This window comes from Haplochromis burtoni, unplaced genomic scaffold (assembly GCF_018398535.1).
Source record: "Haplochromis burtoni strain Fernald_Lab_line unplaced genomic scaffold, NCSU_Asbu1 Contig_154, whole genome shotgun sequence".
In the NCBI taxonomy this organism is placed as follows: Eukaryota; Metazoa; Chordata; class Actinopteri; order Cichliformes; family Cichlidae; genus Haplochromis; species Haplochromis burtoni.
Window position 1 is genome coordinate 1,032,143 of NW_024582515.1, and position 15,873 is coordinate 1,048,015.

Sequence of the window (15,873 nt, forward strand, 5' to 3'; positions counted from 1 at the left end):
GTATTTCAGACACACATTAAAATGTCTAATTTCATCACTTAGATTCAGATATCTCTCCCCTTTTCTGTCACATTCAGTGTCTTCAGACATCAGCATTAAGACTGCCAGGCCTTTCTGACTCATTCATCGAGGGCTTTTAAATCCTCACTTCCATCAGAACTATCGGGCTTTTCATCACCCTCGTATCTCACAAATCCCTTCATCCTCCTTCAACAGTTTCGGAAATAAGCTATTACAAACCCTCCAGGAAGGGTATTTGTTTACTAAAAACTTTGTTTCTGTTATGCACTCTGTTTAATTTTCTGCCAGTGCCAGCTTTTGGGGGTTTTTAGAGGAAAAACACTTTGAGGCAGGCTGGCTTTTCAAAACACTTTGAGGCTTTAGAAAGTTTTCATGTTGTCATGATTTCACCTACAAGCGAGTGCCTGGTGAATAAACCTGATGCCTTCCCACTGCCAGCGTTACATTATAGAGAATTGCTGTTGGCAGCTTTTATGGAGATCAGGATGGTAAATCTTCACGATTTCGACAAAATCTTAAATAGGCCAGTGTTGTTGTAGGGTCTGTGTGTGTCTGTGTGTGCATATGTGCTAAACAGAGTTAGAAAGACAACGTAGATGCTCTGTTTGGATGCAGAGTGAGACACCATGAGACCATTTATTGAGTGAAAGACAAACAGAGGCTGCCTGAGAGTCTGTCCAAGTCTGACCTGTGTGTGCGTGCGTGTGTGTGTGTGTGTGTGTGTGTGTGTGTGTGTGTGTGTGTGTGTGTGGGTGTGTGAGCTGACCTGACGCTCTCAGCTGTCACCCTTAACCCCTGACCTCACATCAGGAGGCTTAGAGGCCGGTGGAGGTCAGCTGGGGTCAGAACCTAACATGTCAGTGAGTGTGTGAAGTAGTTATTAAGGTCCGGATATGTGTGTGCAGGGGTGCTGCCAGCAGAGTGCTTAGATGACTGAGAGTAGGTAAAGGCTGATGTGACTCTCATGCAGCAGGTGCTTTTCTTTCTTTCTTTCTTTATTAACTGGGCACTTTTTATTATGAATGCATATTTGTTGTTGTTAAGATTTGCAAACCACATGCAGGCTGTTATAAAACCCCGGAGCCCCAATTAAAGCAGTTAGAATGGGTATATCCATGTGCCAGCAGGTCTTGGCAGTGGGGTTGCACATCATTGTATCACTGCTGTGTTCTTTAAAAAGGCTCTACTGCTGTTACAAACTCTCCTTGCACAAATTTTTATTGTAAGCAGCTTTTTTGTTCTAGTTGATAACTTCTTGCCCTTATAGGCTAGGATTTATTGTCAAGTCTTTAACTTTATGCTTAAGAGCTCCTCTCTGAGAATAGCACTGACTTGCTGAGTGTCCTGTTGGTCTGGCATTTTCATCTTGTTCATGAAGCTGTTACTCACTCACAGTCAGTTCATTTTTCAGTATTGAGAACAGCTGGAAAAAACCAGGTTTAAATATTAAACAGTGCAGAGCAGCTAAAGCAGCTACAGAGTGAAACACACCTCAGGCTTTGATTTGAGTTTCTGTTTTGTTTTTTTGTCTCATCTCTGAACTCTTTCCCCCCTTTTTTTTCCTCTGCTCATGACTCGTGCAGTCAGTGAACAGCGCTGAGTTTTGGCTCCTGTTCACTTTTTTAAAATAACAGTGCTACAATGAACTGAGTTCTGAGGTACCGGGGGAAAAAACAAAAAACAAAACGAAGGATTAAAAAAAAAATTGGCATGGTGAAGTTTCCATTGTTTGGAGTGTGTCTTTTTTCACAAGAGATTCTTTTTTCTTCTTTCCCTCCCCTCTGTCCCTGAGATACGTCCTTGCCTGTGTTTCCCATCAGCCCTAAGAGGCACCGGAAGGGTCTCTGGACCTTTAGCGCAGCCATTTACATCACCTGCGTGCACAAACTCTCACACTTCATCTCGAAGTATAACGTCATCTCTTTGCCTCCCAACTACAGTGCGGGGGATTAAGGGTCTCCTTCAACCTTCAGGCAATGAAATCTATACACATGGACCCCTCCTGACCTCACACTTTCACGTGCTATCAGCCGCGCACACATAAATGTGACAACCACACAGCTCTTTACTTAATCTTAAATCTAATCTTATTTCTGAGTAATGACTTTTAGAAATGTAAAAAAAATTAAAAACATCTCAGTTTTCAGTTTTTTTCCTGGTTGTTGACATCTGGATCTCAAAATGACAAATTCAAGAACACACACCCACTTGCACATCATGCAAAAATCATTTCCTGGTTGTAATAATGAGCTCTGTTAAGGATATCATGGCTGACAGCCCCTAGGCAATTCTAGCTCCTGATTCTGACCTCATCCGTGTGTGTGTGTGTGTGTGTGTGTGTGTGTGTGTGTGTGTGTGTGTGTGTGTGTGTGCTTCCTCGTCTATATCAGGGCACTGGTGTCAGGATGAACTAACATTATATTTTGCCTATGAACCTATCTGATGCACGCAGAGCAAAAAAAGGTCAAGTTTTAATTGTTTTATGTGCAGTAGTGAGTTGTTAGTGAGTTATTGTTAATGGTTATTATAGTGTATCTGAATCAGATGTTGCCTGGCTGTTCAGTTTCCTTCAAATCTGTAGAGCTTTTTAGGCTTTTTTAGCTTTTGGTTTTGTGTTTCCCATCCTTTTAGGGGTCTAATTAGCAATAGAAAGATGCAAAATAGTCCCCTTTTCAGGTTTTAGGAAGGTTAAGGAGTTGTTCTGTAGAAGGAAAAAGGCACCTATCAAAGCTCCTGACCTAGTTACAACTATAGTAGGAATGTAATTCAGAAATGTGTGAGTAATGAAGTGAGTAATCTCTTTATTGCCAGTCTTACTGCAGCTTTCTGGGGTTTTTATGCCACGATAAACAAAAGCTTCCACTGTGATTCGGGCGATGGTGCGGAGTGGAGTGTGTTTATGCAAAAATGATGTCTTCCCAAATCCGCTTGTTAACAGACGGTCTCTTTTCACTGCTTCGTGCACAGAGATGCCAATTGTTGCTTGTCTGAAGATCTTTTATCTGGGACAAAGAGGTCAGGCTGTTGGTGATTCAACCCTCCTCGTACAGAAACATATGCAAAGGTTCAACGGGTGACATCTCTTGTAGTTGGGGGAAGGAGGTCTCCAAATTAAATAATGTTATCTGCACTTCACCAGTCTCTCCTCTGCTCTCTGTTTCACTTTGCGCAGAGCAGAGGAGACAAAAGAAGAAACTAGCTTTGACTGAAGACTGCTGAACTGTGCTGAAATTTAATGAATGGTCACAAAAATGAATAAAATATTTAGCTTCTTACATTATTTTCCTTTCGATTTCTTCCCCCTTTAATTTCTTGTGGCTTGGGCTTCCCCTTTAAGGCGGTGAAAGAGGAAACACGGACATCTCTGCCTTTGCTTTTTCGTCCTATCTTTATTTTTATTCCCTGTCAGAATTTACGCATTTCATGAGAAATAAGAGCGAGGCTGAAAGTTTGCTCTGAACACATTTCCATTTATTTGCTTCTTCTCGCCATGTGTTGACTTAATACAGGAAAAGCAGATTTGCCACCAAAGACAAATTAGCTGCAGACAAATTAATGACACAGATGATGCACAGAGACACATAAATGACACTCAGCGTTCTTCTCAGGGTTATTATCAAAGCTGAGCAGATGGACAGAGTTATATAAGTGTCATTTCTGCCCTGAGGGAGTCAGTCTGTTCTGTCTAGGCTGACTGTTTGACAGCTGGGGAGACTTTAAACTGTGCATCAAGACACAGCAATATAAGCAAAACAGCGCATCTAGCCCCACTAAGGTCCCGTTACAATGGGAAATACCTGGAACTGGAAATAAGTGGTAAAAAGAAAGTGGAAACAATGAGTGGAAAGAAAGCTAAGCAACAAACAAGACAAGCATAGAAAGTTCCAGCTGTTTGTCCAGCTGTTTTCCCTCTGGGTATGTAGCACTCACACCTGATGGATCATACTCATGTCCATGACTAAGGCTTTACTTATCTTCCTTCATGATTTAAATACTCGGTGCTTTTGCTGCACGAGGCTGAGGAGATGCCACAGCCACAGGCTTTTCTTTACACGTGAAAAAGCTCCATTTCTTTCTGCAGCTGGGTTTTCATTTGGGCCGTCACAATAAGTTAACAGAGTCTGGCTCAGTGATGAGGATGCTTTTCTTTGTGATTCAAATTTGGCCTTTTTATTGAACACCGATTCTGTCTTCTTCATTCTCTGTAACGCTTGCTTTTCATAATTCCATCCCTCGAGCTTTATAACTTCGTAGTTCTCGGTTTCATGGTGTCGTTTTCTTATCTCGATACGCTCAATCAGGCGTTTAATGATTAGGAGCCATTTTTTCACAAATCTGTCAGTTTTTGCTGTGTAAATGAAACTCACTTGTGACTGTCAGACTGGGTGATTTATGCTTATAAGACTTTCATGCAGAAATGTTTCCCGCTCCAGCTTAAATATTCATGCGGGGACATTAGTATGCGGCGTTGTGCAGCTCATTGTACAACTCCCGCTCCCCCCTCCCATATCGTGTTTTAGAAAGTCAACAGTTCTCCTCACGGAGCCGTGCCTGAACAAAGGTGGCCATGTATGCGCGGGCGGGGTGGACGCTCAATTTATCAACATCACACGATGCACATTGGAGCCATTAGCTGTTCGTCCGTCCGATTCAGCTGTCACTCTAACATTTAGGAGGAAGGGATGTGCGGTGAATACGGAAGATGTTGCCCTTTTTGTGGGGAAGTGAGATGTGAAAGAGGCTTTACAGGAAGGTGTTATTGTCCATGTTGATCTGTGCGTGTGTGTGTGCGTGTGTGTGTGTGTGGGCTCTTCTGACAGAAGCATTTCTCAACTACATTTCGGTGTCCCTCTCTGTTTTAGGGGGTGTGCAACATTACGTTATGGTGCCACCTTGAAAGATTTAATGAGAGCCAGCTATCAGCTGTGCTTTGGAGAATTTATAGTTGTGATATGAAGGCGATGCAAAGAAAGAAATGCATTAGTTATATGACTGGAGGGTAAGGGTAAATAGACAAAAGAAATGAAACTGCGTCACATAGAAAGTATTTATTTTTAAGCTGTGAGTGTGCCCTTGTAGTCGTCCTGGATCCTGGTTCTGCAGGCCAACATGTTCCACTGAATCGCTGATGCTCTGCTGGCTAAATTCATTGAGCCTAATTAAATTTACTGAGCCCACATTTGAATTTATTTTTGGATGACACACAAAGAGAAATAATATGAAAGCACTCTAGCGTGGCCGTCTGGTTTTTGTTAATTAATTACGTAACCGCTTATGCTGTAGCTGGAAGGACTTTGGCGAGTAAGAGATTCATCTTCCCTGGCTTCCAAATATTGGTTCTTTCTCAGATTTTTGCAGCAGAAAAGTGTGTCCTTGCATGTGTCCTGGTAGGCATCAGGGGTGAGAAACTATCCTAAGAAGAGGGTGTGTGCATTCATTAGAGTATGTGTGTGTTTGTGTTTGCACACGTCTGTTTACATGAAAGAGACTAAGAAAAGCGGAGAAAGATTTAAAATGTGTATGTAAGTGGATATTTGGGTCTTTTATCAGCCACCTCCAAATAAACAGGAAAGGATGGAGCTCTCAAATGATTTCCTCTTCCTCTAAAAAATGATTTTGTCTCGTCTTAAAAAATAGCCCTTCTGATTTTTCTTTGTAGCCAAACAATTTCCCTGATGTTCTAAAACTATAATCTTGTCTTTTTTTGTATTAGTTAGATTACGTGCGTTGGGAATAAGAGTCAGAATGAGGAGAAAAATGAGGAGGAATGCTCAAATTTGGAGGGTCAGCTAAGCCTTTTCACAGCTTGGCTCACATGCTACGTGGGATTCCTGCTTTCACTTACACCATTCCTGGTTGTTTCACATTCTGTATAAGTTTGGAGGAAAAAAAACCCTCCACAAGAAAATATGCAGGAATAAAGAATAAAGTATTACTCCACCAAACCAAATGTGTGTGGAAATAAAGTCGTGGTCTTGTGGCCAATATAATACAAAACGTTCAAGGTTGTTCAGATTTAGCTATACCATGGGTTTTGTTTCAAAACCGCAAAGCATTGACTCCCAACCTTAAAGTCGTAATAGCTTCTTCAGTGTTTACCGGGATGGAGCTAGTTTCCTCATACGATGCCAGGCAGAAATTTTATGCCTTAACGTCTTCCTGGTGGTAATCCAAATTAAAGGGAGGTAGTGTTTGAATTGCATCCTTCTAAGCTAATAGTCTTTCATTTGATTCTTGAGTTTCGTGATGGTGGTAGGTATCTCAGGGGCTGGGGGAGCCTGATTTGGATCCATTAGTAAGAAAGGTGCACACTTTCTTAAGTGTCTTGCTCAGACGAGTTACTTAAATCTCCTCTTTCTATCCTCACAGTGGATTACAACTGCTTTGCTCACTTTTTAGGTGTTTCAAGCTCACAATGTTTCTTCACTCTTTTTTATTCTTGTCACTCGGCAGCTTCTGTGAGCTATTCAGGAGCTCTGTGGCAATTTTGCAATAGCTGTTGAGCGAAGCAAAGAGAAATTCAGTCCAACTGTGTTTCCAAACCTGTTGTTTCAGTGCATGCTTCCACATACTCCAAACCACAAATTTCTCCTTTGGGGATTAATAGTGTAAATCATTCCTTGCGTCTGCGTTGTCTCGGTTTTGTCCCCCCAGGGAAAGCTGCTTGACGCCAGTAAGCCCAGAGACTTGTCCTCTAGTCCAGGCCTTCCTGGCTGAGTGTCCAGGCCGTCTGTTCCTGGGTCACGCCCAAACACAGCTAAAGACCGGCTTGCAGATCCAGGAGAGACACCTTTTCCTCTTCACAGACACCCTGCTCGTCACCAAGGCCAAGTAAGTTTCTTTCAGTGTTTTGTGAAATGACAGGGAGATGTTTATACGTGGTTGTGAGTGTGAGAGGGGGCGGAACAGGAAATAGAGACAGAGTGACATAAACAGGGAAAAATAGGAACAAAAAGCGGCCGTGCAACATTTCATTGTTCCTAGTTGTTTCTCTGCTGGTCATAGCAAAAGAAAATTTGTGAAGGATGGAGTTTCCCCCTGTCTCTCTTTACATACTCTCCTGCTTCTTTTACTACTCTGTCCCTCATTTTTTCCCCCAGCATATAATTATTTCCCAGCCAATTAAATCCATATGAAGCCTGGCTCAGATCAAAGCCAAACTGGCTCGCCTTGGGCCTAAAGTATGGGGCTTCCCACCCACAAACTACACAACACAAGCACATTCAAATATAGAAAGCAAAGAGCACATAGACAATTTTGAGGTCCACACAAACACACACACACACTCACACATACACATAAACACACAAGCTCTGCACACTTACAGTATGTACTTACTGTACACACAAACCCCTCAGTGCAGACACAGCAGGATGGCTGCGGTCTGTCCTGGGAGTCATGTGCCAGTGGGCGGAGCTGACCCTCTCAGTGGTGAGAGTGTATGCTATAATTGGCTTTAATACATTGTGGCTGAACCCAGGGTGAGTTAGAGGAATGTGTGTTGGTGTGTATGTGTTTGAAAGATAGCGATAGCAAGAGGGAGGAGGGGAAATTTTTAAAAGTTGAGTGGTGTGTGTGTCTGTGTGCGTGCGCCTTTATATCCATAAAGCAGAGAGTATGTGTTTGTTTGCCAAATGTATGCATTTGGATCATCTCCCTCGATAATTACAGATACTGTGGCACATAAATACATGTCTACTGAGCATGCCTGTGTTTAACGTCTGAGAATAGCTGAATCTTTTAATATTTTGCTTCTATATTAAGTGTTTTTTTAGATTGCCATATGCCACAGGAGGTTTATGGACATCAGTTATTTAAAGAAAACTAAGTCAGATTCCGCACTTAATGCCCAAAAAGTTCCTTGTGGAATGCATTGAAACCCTGAAACCAGTTGATAGATATGAGCACTTATCACATTTATCACAAAACACTGTAATATAGCATGCTGTTTTGCTTGTTTGCAGGTCTCCTACTCATTTCAAGGTGAAGGCTCAGGTCCGGGTTTGCGAGATGTGGACGGCTAACTGCATGGAGGAAGTGTGCGAAGGAAGCACGAACCCCGAGAGGAGCTTCGTGATGGGCTGGCCCACCTGTAACTGTGTAGCCACCTTCAGGTATGTACAAATTGTTCACATCCAAGAATGGGAATTCCTAGAAGGTGAAATGTAGCCATGTTTTTTCAAATTATCTTGATTCGATCAAACAGGAGAAGCTTGAGGTAACTCAATTTCCTTTAAAGTATTCATTGCCAGCCCATTAACCGCTTACTCCTGAATATTTCTGGAAAAGTACGCAATGTACTGAGGTGCAGATGTACAGTATAGTAGAGAACCCCACCGCAAAATCCATAAAAAGCTTAAGCACAAAGGCAGCTTTCAGTCATAAAGCTGTTCTCAGTAAAAATAGAGCGAGTAACCACACACAGGCACAAACATGCAGCACGTACAGATGTATTCAGCGCCGTATATTTGCACCTGCCTTAGCAGCATCTACACCTGTGTACCCATTCACAAACACACCCATTATATTTTCCATCAAGAGGAATCCAGTCATGGCTCCAGGGGGAAGTCTGGTTTTTAACGGCGGGAGTTACATAACAAAGCAGGAGCGACAGTTACTTTTCCTCTGATTGTGTTTTGTAACATCACTGATTTCATTTCAGCTCTGAAGAGACTAAGGACAAGTGGCTGGCGCTCGTCAACAGGTAACAAATTGATTAAAGGTTCTTTGTCTTTGGCCCTAATGCTTTGTTTAGCTTAAAGTTCTTCCTTGCAAATCAGATTCCCCTCTACAGGCCAGAAAGGATTTGATTTTAAAGAATAAAATGATTAAGCTGAAGCCTCCACAGCATGAATGTTTTGTATTAACAGACAAATTCATAAACTTATACAAAAGTGTTATTCTAAAACAATATTCTCGCTATAACACTGACCTCCTTCCCATTCCCTGTTTTCCACCAAACTCAGTCGGATAAGTGAGGGAAAAGAGAAGGACGACCCAAAGACCATTCCTCTGAAAATCTTCGCAAAGGATATTGGAAACTGTGCATATGTAAGTTTCCCTTCATCCCCCGTGAGTTTTTATTGCCTCTGTCAGCACAAAAACAGCTATTATAACATCTCTAGCACCACTATAACTTACGGATCACACAAACATCTACATATTTCCGTGATGTTTACCCAAAAATGTTTCCACCAGGCCAAGACGCTTGCGGTCAGCAACACAGACAGCACCACTGAAGTCATCCGCATGGCTCTGCTGCAGTTCAGCATATCAGTAAGTAACCGAAGGCCTGTGTTCAGGATCCAGTGATTGATGATCGCTAGATATTAAACTTTGTCGTGCGATGCTACAAAACTCTCTCGAGGCTCTCAGTAATGGACCTTTTGGGATTCACAAGCTCTGTGAAACAGTGCAAAACCTGATGGCTGAAGTGGTGTCAGAGCAGTTTTTACTAAAGGAGTTTCTTTTTGCAATCTCATTAAAAGTGACTCTCTTTTTCTCTTCTTAGGGTTGCATTAAAGACCACCGGCTGTGGGTGAGCTCCATTAAGGATGACCCTCCATATCCACTTATCGGTGAGTCCTACTGACATCACTGTATAAAACAAAATAATAAAAAATAGCTTAAAGCAGTCACATTATACCCCTTTTTAATGAGTTTATGTAAGTCTCACAGGTACCTCGAACTGGTTATGAAACAGAACTTTATTTCAGCCTTCATGAAGACCCCGCAGTTTTATCTGCGTTTTTAAATCCAACTAAGCCGTTGATGCCCACGGCCTTTTTAGGTAGCGCTCTGTGAATGAATGACTGCAGCAGCCAGTTGGCGCAGTAATCCATTCATATATCAGATGCAGCCATGATTTTGCTTCTGGCTTTCTCTCTAAGTCAGGGATGTCCAATTCTAGGCCTCGAGGGCCGGTGTCCTGCAGGTTTTAGATGTGCCCTTGATCCAACACAGCTGATCTAAATGGCTAAATTACCTCCTCAAGATGTCTTGAAGTTCTTCAGAGGCCTGGTAATGAACTAATTTGCTTCAGGTGTGTTGACCCAGGGTGAGATCTAAAACCTGCAGGACACCGGCGCTTGAGGCCTGGAGTTGGACACCCCTGCTTTAAGTGATCATTTTAGATCTAAATGAGGCCAAATCATTGCACAGCGTAGGCCTCCGTGCATGTATCATGATTTTATAAAATCAGGTTTTTATCAGTGCAGAGGGGAAGCTTGGAACATGGTTTGCGCGTGCTACTTCATAGGCACGGTGTTGTCTGACAGCAGAAAATGAAAAGCACAGAAACAAGAGGGACCCTGCTGGGATTTCATGGGTTTTAAAATTCAGTACAGAGAAGGGAAGAAGTAACAGAGTAAAAAATGGAGACAAAAAAAAAAGCAATCTGAGGTCAGTAAGGACCAGAGAACAAAAGAAAACATAAAAAACGCAGTAACTGACACACAGTCTTTTGTTTACTGGTTCCCATAATTTCCTATTCTCCCTCAGCCTTCTGATATCATTAGCTGCGTAATTTGTTAACACTTGCTGGCACGTTGTGCTCGTAGAACAAACAGTTTGGCCCTTGAGTTTGGAGAAGCTGCTCTAGCTAGGAAATAACAATGGCTCACTGTCCTATTTTGGCAGATCTGCTGACCAGCTGGGGTATGTGCTTATCTAGTTTTGATGTCACAACCAGCTGCAAATCTGAGCGCCTCATTCAAAGACACACACTTTCTGATCTGCGGAGAAAAGGAACAAGGAGACAAGGTCTCTTTCTTGTGTTTTTATGGGTCTCCAGTCACATCGGGGACACACAATAGATATGGCTGAATTTGATTACCTTAAAATATTTCCCTTTTAAAGGCACCCTTAAAAGAAGTAGTTCAACAGTTGGGTAATGATGTAGGATGTGGTGAATAACAAAACCTACTGACATCTAGAAACACAACGTCTCTTCCTCAATGAGTATTTAGAAAAAAACTCTCCACTTCTCACTTCTATGCATGCATCAGTGGTTCAAAACTCACCATCTGGGAACATTTCAGAGGACGTGGTTTTCTTGTGGGTTTTTTGTGTTACCATAATCTTTTGTTTTGTAGTCCACACAGAATTCCTGACACGCAAACACAGAATTTATGACGCTGTGTTGCAAAATGCAATGCTGTATATGCCCCTTTTTTTTTAAAGCATCATGTGAGGTGCACAGACTGCACACACCAGGCCCTCCAGCGCTAAACTTTGACCTTTCATTCAGGCCACGAGTTTCCCTTCAGCATCAAGATGAGCCACATTCGAGACGTTGGGAGCAATTGTGGAGGACTTGGAGGAGGAGGAGGGAAGGATGTGCTGAGTCCCACAGACTGCCCAGGGGTTCTTCTGTTGGACCAGTGTCTCCCTCCAGACACGCAGTGCCAATTTATACTGAAACCCAACAAGGCTGTCCTTGGGCAGACTCAACTTTTAGGTAAGGGATTTCATAGTCAGTATGTGTCTGGTATTTTGGTTGTGTTTATTAGTAGTAGGTATTAAAATTACATCCACCATTAAGTATTTAAAGTTAATCGTTTGGGGTTTAAAACGGTAGCATTCTGATGATGGCCCTTCATGCACCACGGAAGATTCATGAAGTGAGAGAAGTAAACATTGTTGTTTTTGTCATTACCGTGGCAGCTTAGGTTTTCTGAGTACATGGTTGGTCACTGTGAGGAATCCATCCATAAATCTAACTCTCTGTGAAACCACAAGAGGAAATATGAGGATACAGAAGTATTAATACAGAACTGAAAGTACTTCCCAGAGCGAGTTCCACTTATATAAAACATTTCAGTATGTTTGTGCTCGTCTTTGAGGTTACCGTCGTGTTTGTTAGTCCTCAGTTTGAATCAGCAGGTGGACAAGAAGGGGAAAAAAAGCGTCATCGACGGTGGGAAGAGCATTTTAATGGAGCGGTGGGTTACAGACGCGGAACAGACGGTTGGAACAGACGCGGTGTCAAAATAAGAAAAACATCGGACAGACAAAGAGGAAGAAACCCCAGAAGGACCGGATAAATGTGGGAATAGGAAGATGGAAAGTAGAAAGAGATGACACAGCTATTGAGTAAGTGTGGAAGGTCAGTAGAGGTGAAGGAAAAAGAAACAGACAACTATGGCAGAGAGAGAAAGGATTTGCAGACCAAAAGACTGAAACTTGGACCTTAAAGCGGAGAGGTACGGATAAATTAGGAGGAAGAAAAACAACATGACGGTGGACAGGAGTGAGGATGAACTGCGGGTACGGAGACCAGGATGGAAAAAGGACATGATGAGGTTTAGTGGCGGGAAGAAGCAGAGGAGAAAAAAAATGTGTGTTTTCCAGTCAAGTAGGCTCCAGTTTGCCAACCGCAAGCTTTGCCTCAGATTCCTTTGCTTCAGGCACAACAGGGTCTTACGTAATCTCTCCATAACAGCCCCGCCACCATACATGCCTAATTGCTCACGCCCAACCAGAAAGCTAACGAATATGTGTTTACTGGCTTGTAGCCCTGACAAAAGCCTCATTTCAGCCATTTATTCTCAAACAATCACACAGGAAATTGTACATGTTTAACAACTAGCGGGTGTATGACAAATAAAACTCCTCCAGTTGTTCCCCAACATGCTTCATGTCCAGTTTGTGCCAGTCTACTGGGGAGATACTGTAACTGGACAAAAAGCCTTTGAGGTGGCTCATGACAGCAACAGAGAGTGAGGATGAACGTGGATAAAGAACCACTGCACACAGCAACACAGATCTATGCTGTCTCAGCACTTGAAAAATGAGCTAAGATTTTGTACTAGACCTATAAAAACAGGTATTGTTGTGCATTCAACTGCAAGAAGAGATTTTCTATGTTCCCATTACAATATGAACCATATTACTGGCATGTCCACCCTTGGAAGTGGCTTAAAGTCTGCTTGTCAAAGCATTCATTTCCTACAGTTCAGTAGAGCCCAGTGTTGCCAACTCCTCAGTAAGGAAAATCGTTATTGGTTGTCCTAAAAGTCGCTAAATGACGTCATCGCCTAATTTGCATAATTTGTCATGCTTATGTAATTGTAACCTAACTTTTAGGAGAGAGAATCCTGGAAGAGACGTAAAGTGAGTAAAAAACACCCTAAATGCATTCTGAATATATTTGGAACTACAAATTAAATTCTTTTAGCAATTATTGTTTTTTTAGTCATTCCAACCCTCCACCTTTATCCGGGCTTGTGACCCAAAACAGCCCTCTGGCGGAGTTACACACACACATAGACACACAAAAAAGTCTGTGTGTGTGTGTGTGTGTTTTAAGTAGGTTTAAAGCTTGTGATCCACAAAAAGTAAGAGTAAAAGAAGAACTGACGTCATTACAGTCAGGGCTGGAGCAGCGGCTTCGCTCACTGGAGATTCATTTGCAGGATGCGTAGGGGTGAACGTCTCCTGCTCTGACAGCAGCTTGGGGGGGAGTGTTGCGTGAGGACTATCCGCCGCCTGTGAGCACTTCGGCACGGGCGAGGTGCCCACGGTAGCACCCGCTGCTTGTTGAGAGTAAGAGCGATACGTGCTTTCACGTCAAAAAGTGGTCATACGTCTTCCTAATAACACCAGCAAAAGTCGCCATATTTGTCGTTAGTCGCTTTTTTTGAAAAAAAAAAAAAAGTCACTAAGGGGGTTTGAAAACTCGCAAAGTATAGCGACAAAGTTGGCAACACTGACAGAGCCAGGTTGGCCCATCCTCTGGAGCTAGCTACACCGGCAGTGTTGATTTAGTTATTTGGAAAAACTAAGAATCGAATAGAATTATTGCATTTATGCAAAGATGAAAGATTATTCCATTTGCCTAAAAATGAAATAAGTAAACTACTAACATGTCAGCACCTGTAATCTGGGGTTTCTATTACAGGACACTGACGTCACTGTGTAGTCATGTCTGTGGTAATTTCATTGTCAATGAAGAGAAATACAACATCTAGCACCTGTTTTATAACACAGTAGAAGATTAGTGTAAGATGACAGAGACTGCCCACCCAGACATGTAGTCTGTGTCTGTTTCCTCATTCCACTGTCTCTAAAACGGTTCCCTGCCTCGAGAGCCGTAATGATGTAACACCTGATTTACACCAAGGTCATGTTTTTTCAGTGATGGCGAAGGCCTGCTGAGAAGTGCCAGAACAGGCCAGTAAATCTGTTACTGTTGAACTTTGTTCCAGAGTGTATTTGGGCATCACGCCACGGCAGATTGTTAAATAATGAATTCTATGTGAGGTATGCCGTGTATTCTGAGGGCCCTTTCGGGGCCGATGGGTCCCCCGCCCACCGAAAGAATCTTTTGTTTGTTAGGTTGAGTCCCACCCTTGGATACAAATCACCGACGCTTAATAACATAAATGTTATCATTTCAAGATTGTTGGCAATTCAAAGCTGCTACAATTACATTTCACTACAATGGCCCTTTAAGAGATTTAATGCACTGTTTGCACATTTTGCCCGTCTAAAAACGTCGGCGGTGGCTCAGAAAGGCAGTGCTGCCACAATTAGTGACGAATGAGTCATTATCATAACATTTGTGATATGAATCAAGGTTTTTGAAAGGCATTTCAGCCCGGAGTGACATTTTATGTAATCAGCAGTCCAAAACACAAAGAAATTAAGTCATTATTAAATATACATTTCTTCTGTTTAGCAGCTAATTGTAATTCTAATGCGCTCCACGGGAGTTAATCATGCTAAAACTAGCTTTTTAAACTGCTTGTTTATTTTAGATGTCTAATTACACGCTAAAGTAAATGTACATTCTTATTTATAGGCACTTCAGTGCACACGTGCTATGCAAAAACCTGCTGAGCTGGTGCTTGAACTACGCAGGCAGACATTGTGCCTTTGCACTGCTGTGCAAAAACTTAGGAAAGGGAACACGCAGTCACATGCACATGTTCTTTTTAGCCTTTATTGAGACAGGAAAGCAGAGATGTGACCTATATCAGCTCGCTATGAGGTTTTGTTAAACGCACCCGCATGAGTAAACAGAGTAAACCATCGTCTATCACATCTGCTTTCATTGGTTTTCATTTCTCAACCATGAGCAGCGCGTTAGCATGATGCATGATGAAAAGCTCCTGCATCTGACGCTGATGGGCAATTCGTAAGCAGTTCTGCCCGAAATTCAAGCCCACAAAAGTAAACATTACGAAACAGTTTCTGAGTCTGCACTTTTGAAGCTATGTGAATCAAACAGTTTGGTTTCCTGAACGTACCTTGGGGCGCATTCGCCATCCATTACTCAACAACAAAAGTTTGATTATATCTCAAACTAAAGTTCTCCTTCCTCTATTTTTATTTTCCTACCCACAGAGCCTGGTCAGCAGAAGTCTTTTAAGAGAAAGAGATCTCTGATCAATTGGCCTTTCTGGAGAGGTTCGAGCACACAGCTGGACGGCGTGCCCCTGTCCCCAACCTTGCTCTCCGCCGCTCACGGTCGGCTGTTTGGACAGCCCTTGAGCTCCATCTGCTCTCCAGAAAACGGCCTGCCTAAACCTGTCATGGTAAGCCGAGTGGAGTTCACATAACAGGGGTCAGGACCCTGACTTGAGGGAACACAGGTTGACTGTTTAGTTAGGGAACGAGAGACTTGAGGGTGTGAGAAAGTAGATTATTTTTAGGAGCATTTTATTTGACTTCTACTGCTGCAATCTTACTATTCTATGACTTTAATACATCCACCAACCACTTAAAATAATTGGCGAACCCATTTTCCATTTTAGATTAAATCAGATTTTTTTTCCTGGAAACAGAATATATTTTAATGTACACATTCTTCTTATTGGGAGTGAGTGACCCTCTCACTGAGGTGTCCTC

At 42.4% G+C, this 15,873-nt stretch overlaps 1 protein-coding gene across 1 annotated transcript in view; it reads left to right on the forward strand.

Moving 5' to 3' along the window:
* The window catches only part of arhgap20 (Rho GTPase activating protein 20), a 31,534-nt gene that overhangs the window by 3,363 nt on the left and 12,298 nt on the right, over positions 1-15,873 (forward strand). The window contains exons 3-10 of the mRNA XM_005932544.2: positions 6,676-6,852; positions 7,986-8,135; positions 8,684-8,725; positions 8,988-9,072; positions 9,220-9,297; positions 9,533-9,599; positions 11,270-11,479; positions 15,370-15,560. Coding sequence (XP_005932606.1) covers positions 6,676-6,852; positions 7,986-8,135; positions 8,684-8,725; positions 8,988-9,072; positions 9,220-9,297; positions 9,533-9,599; positions 11,270-11,479; positions 15,370-15,560 — 1,000 coding nt within the window. The remainder of the gene's footprint in view (positions 1-6,675; positions 6,853-7,985; positions 8,136-8,683; positions 8,726-8,987; positions 9,073-9,219; positions 9,298-9,532; positions 9,600-11,269; positions 11,480-15,369; positions 15,561-15,873) is intronic.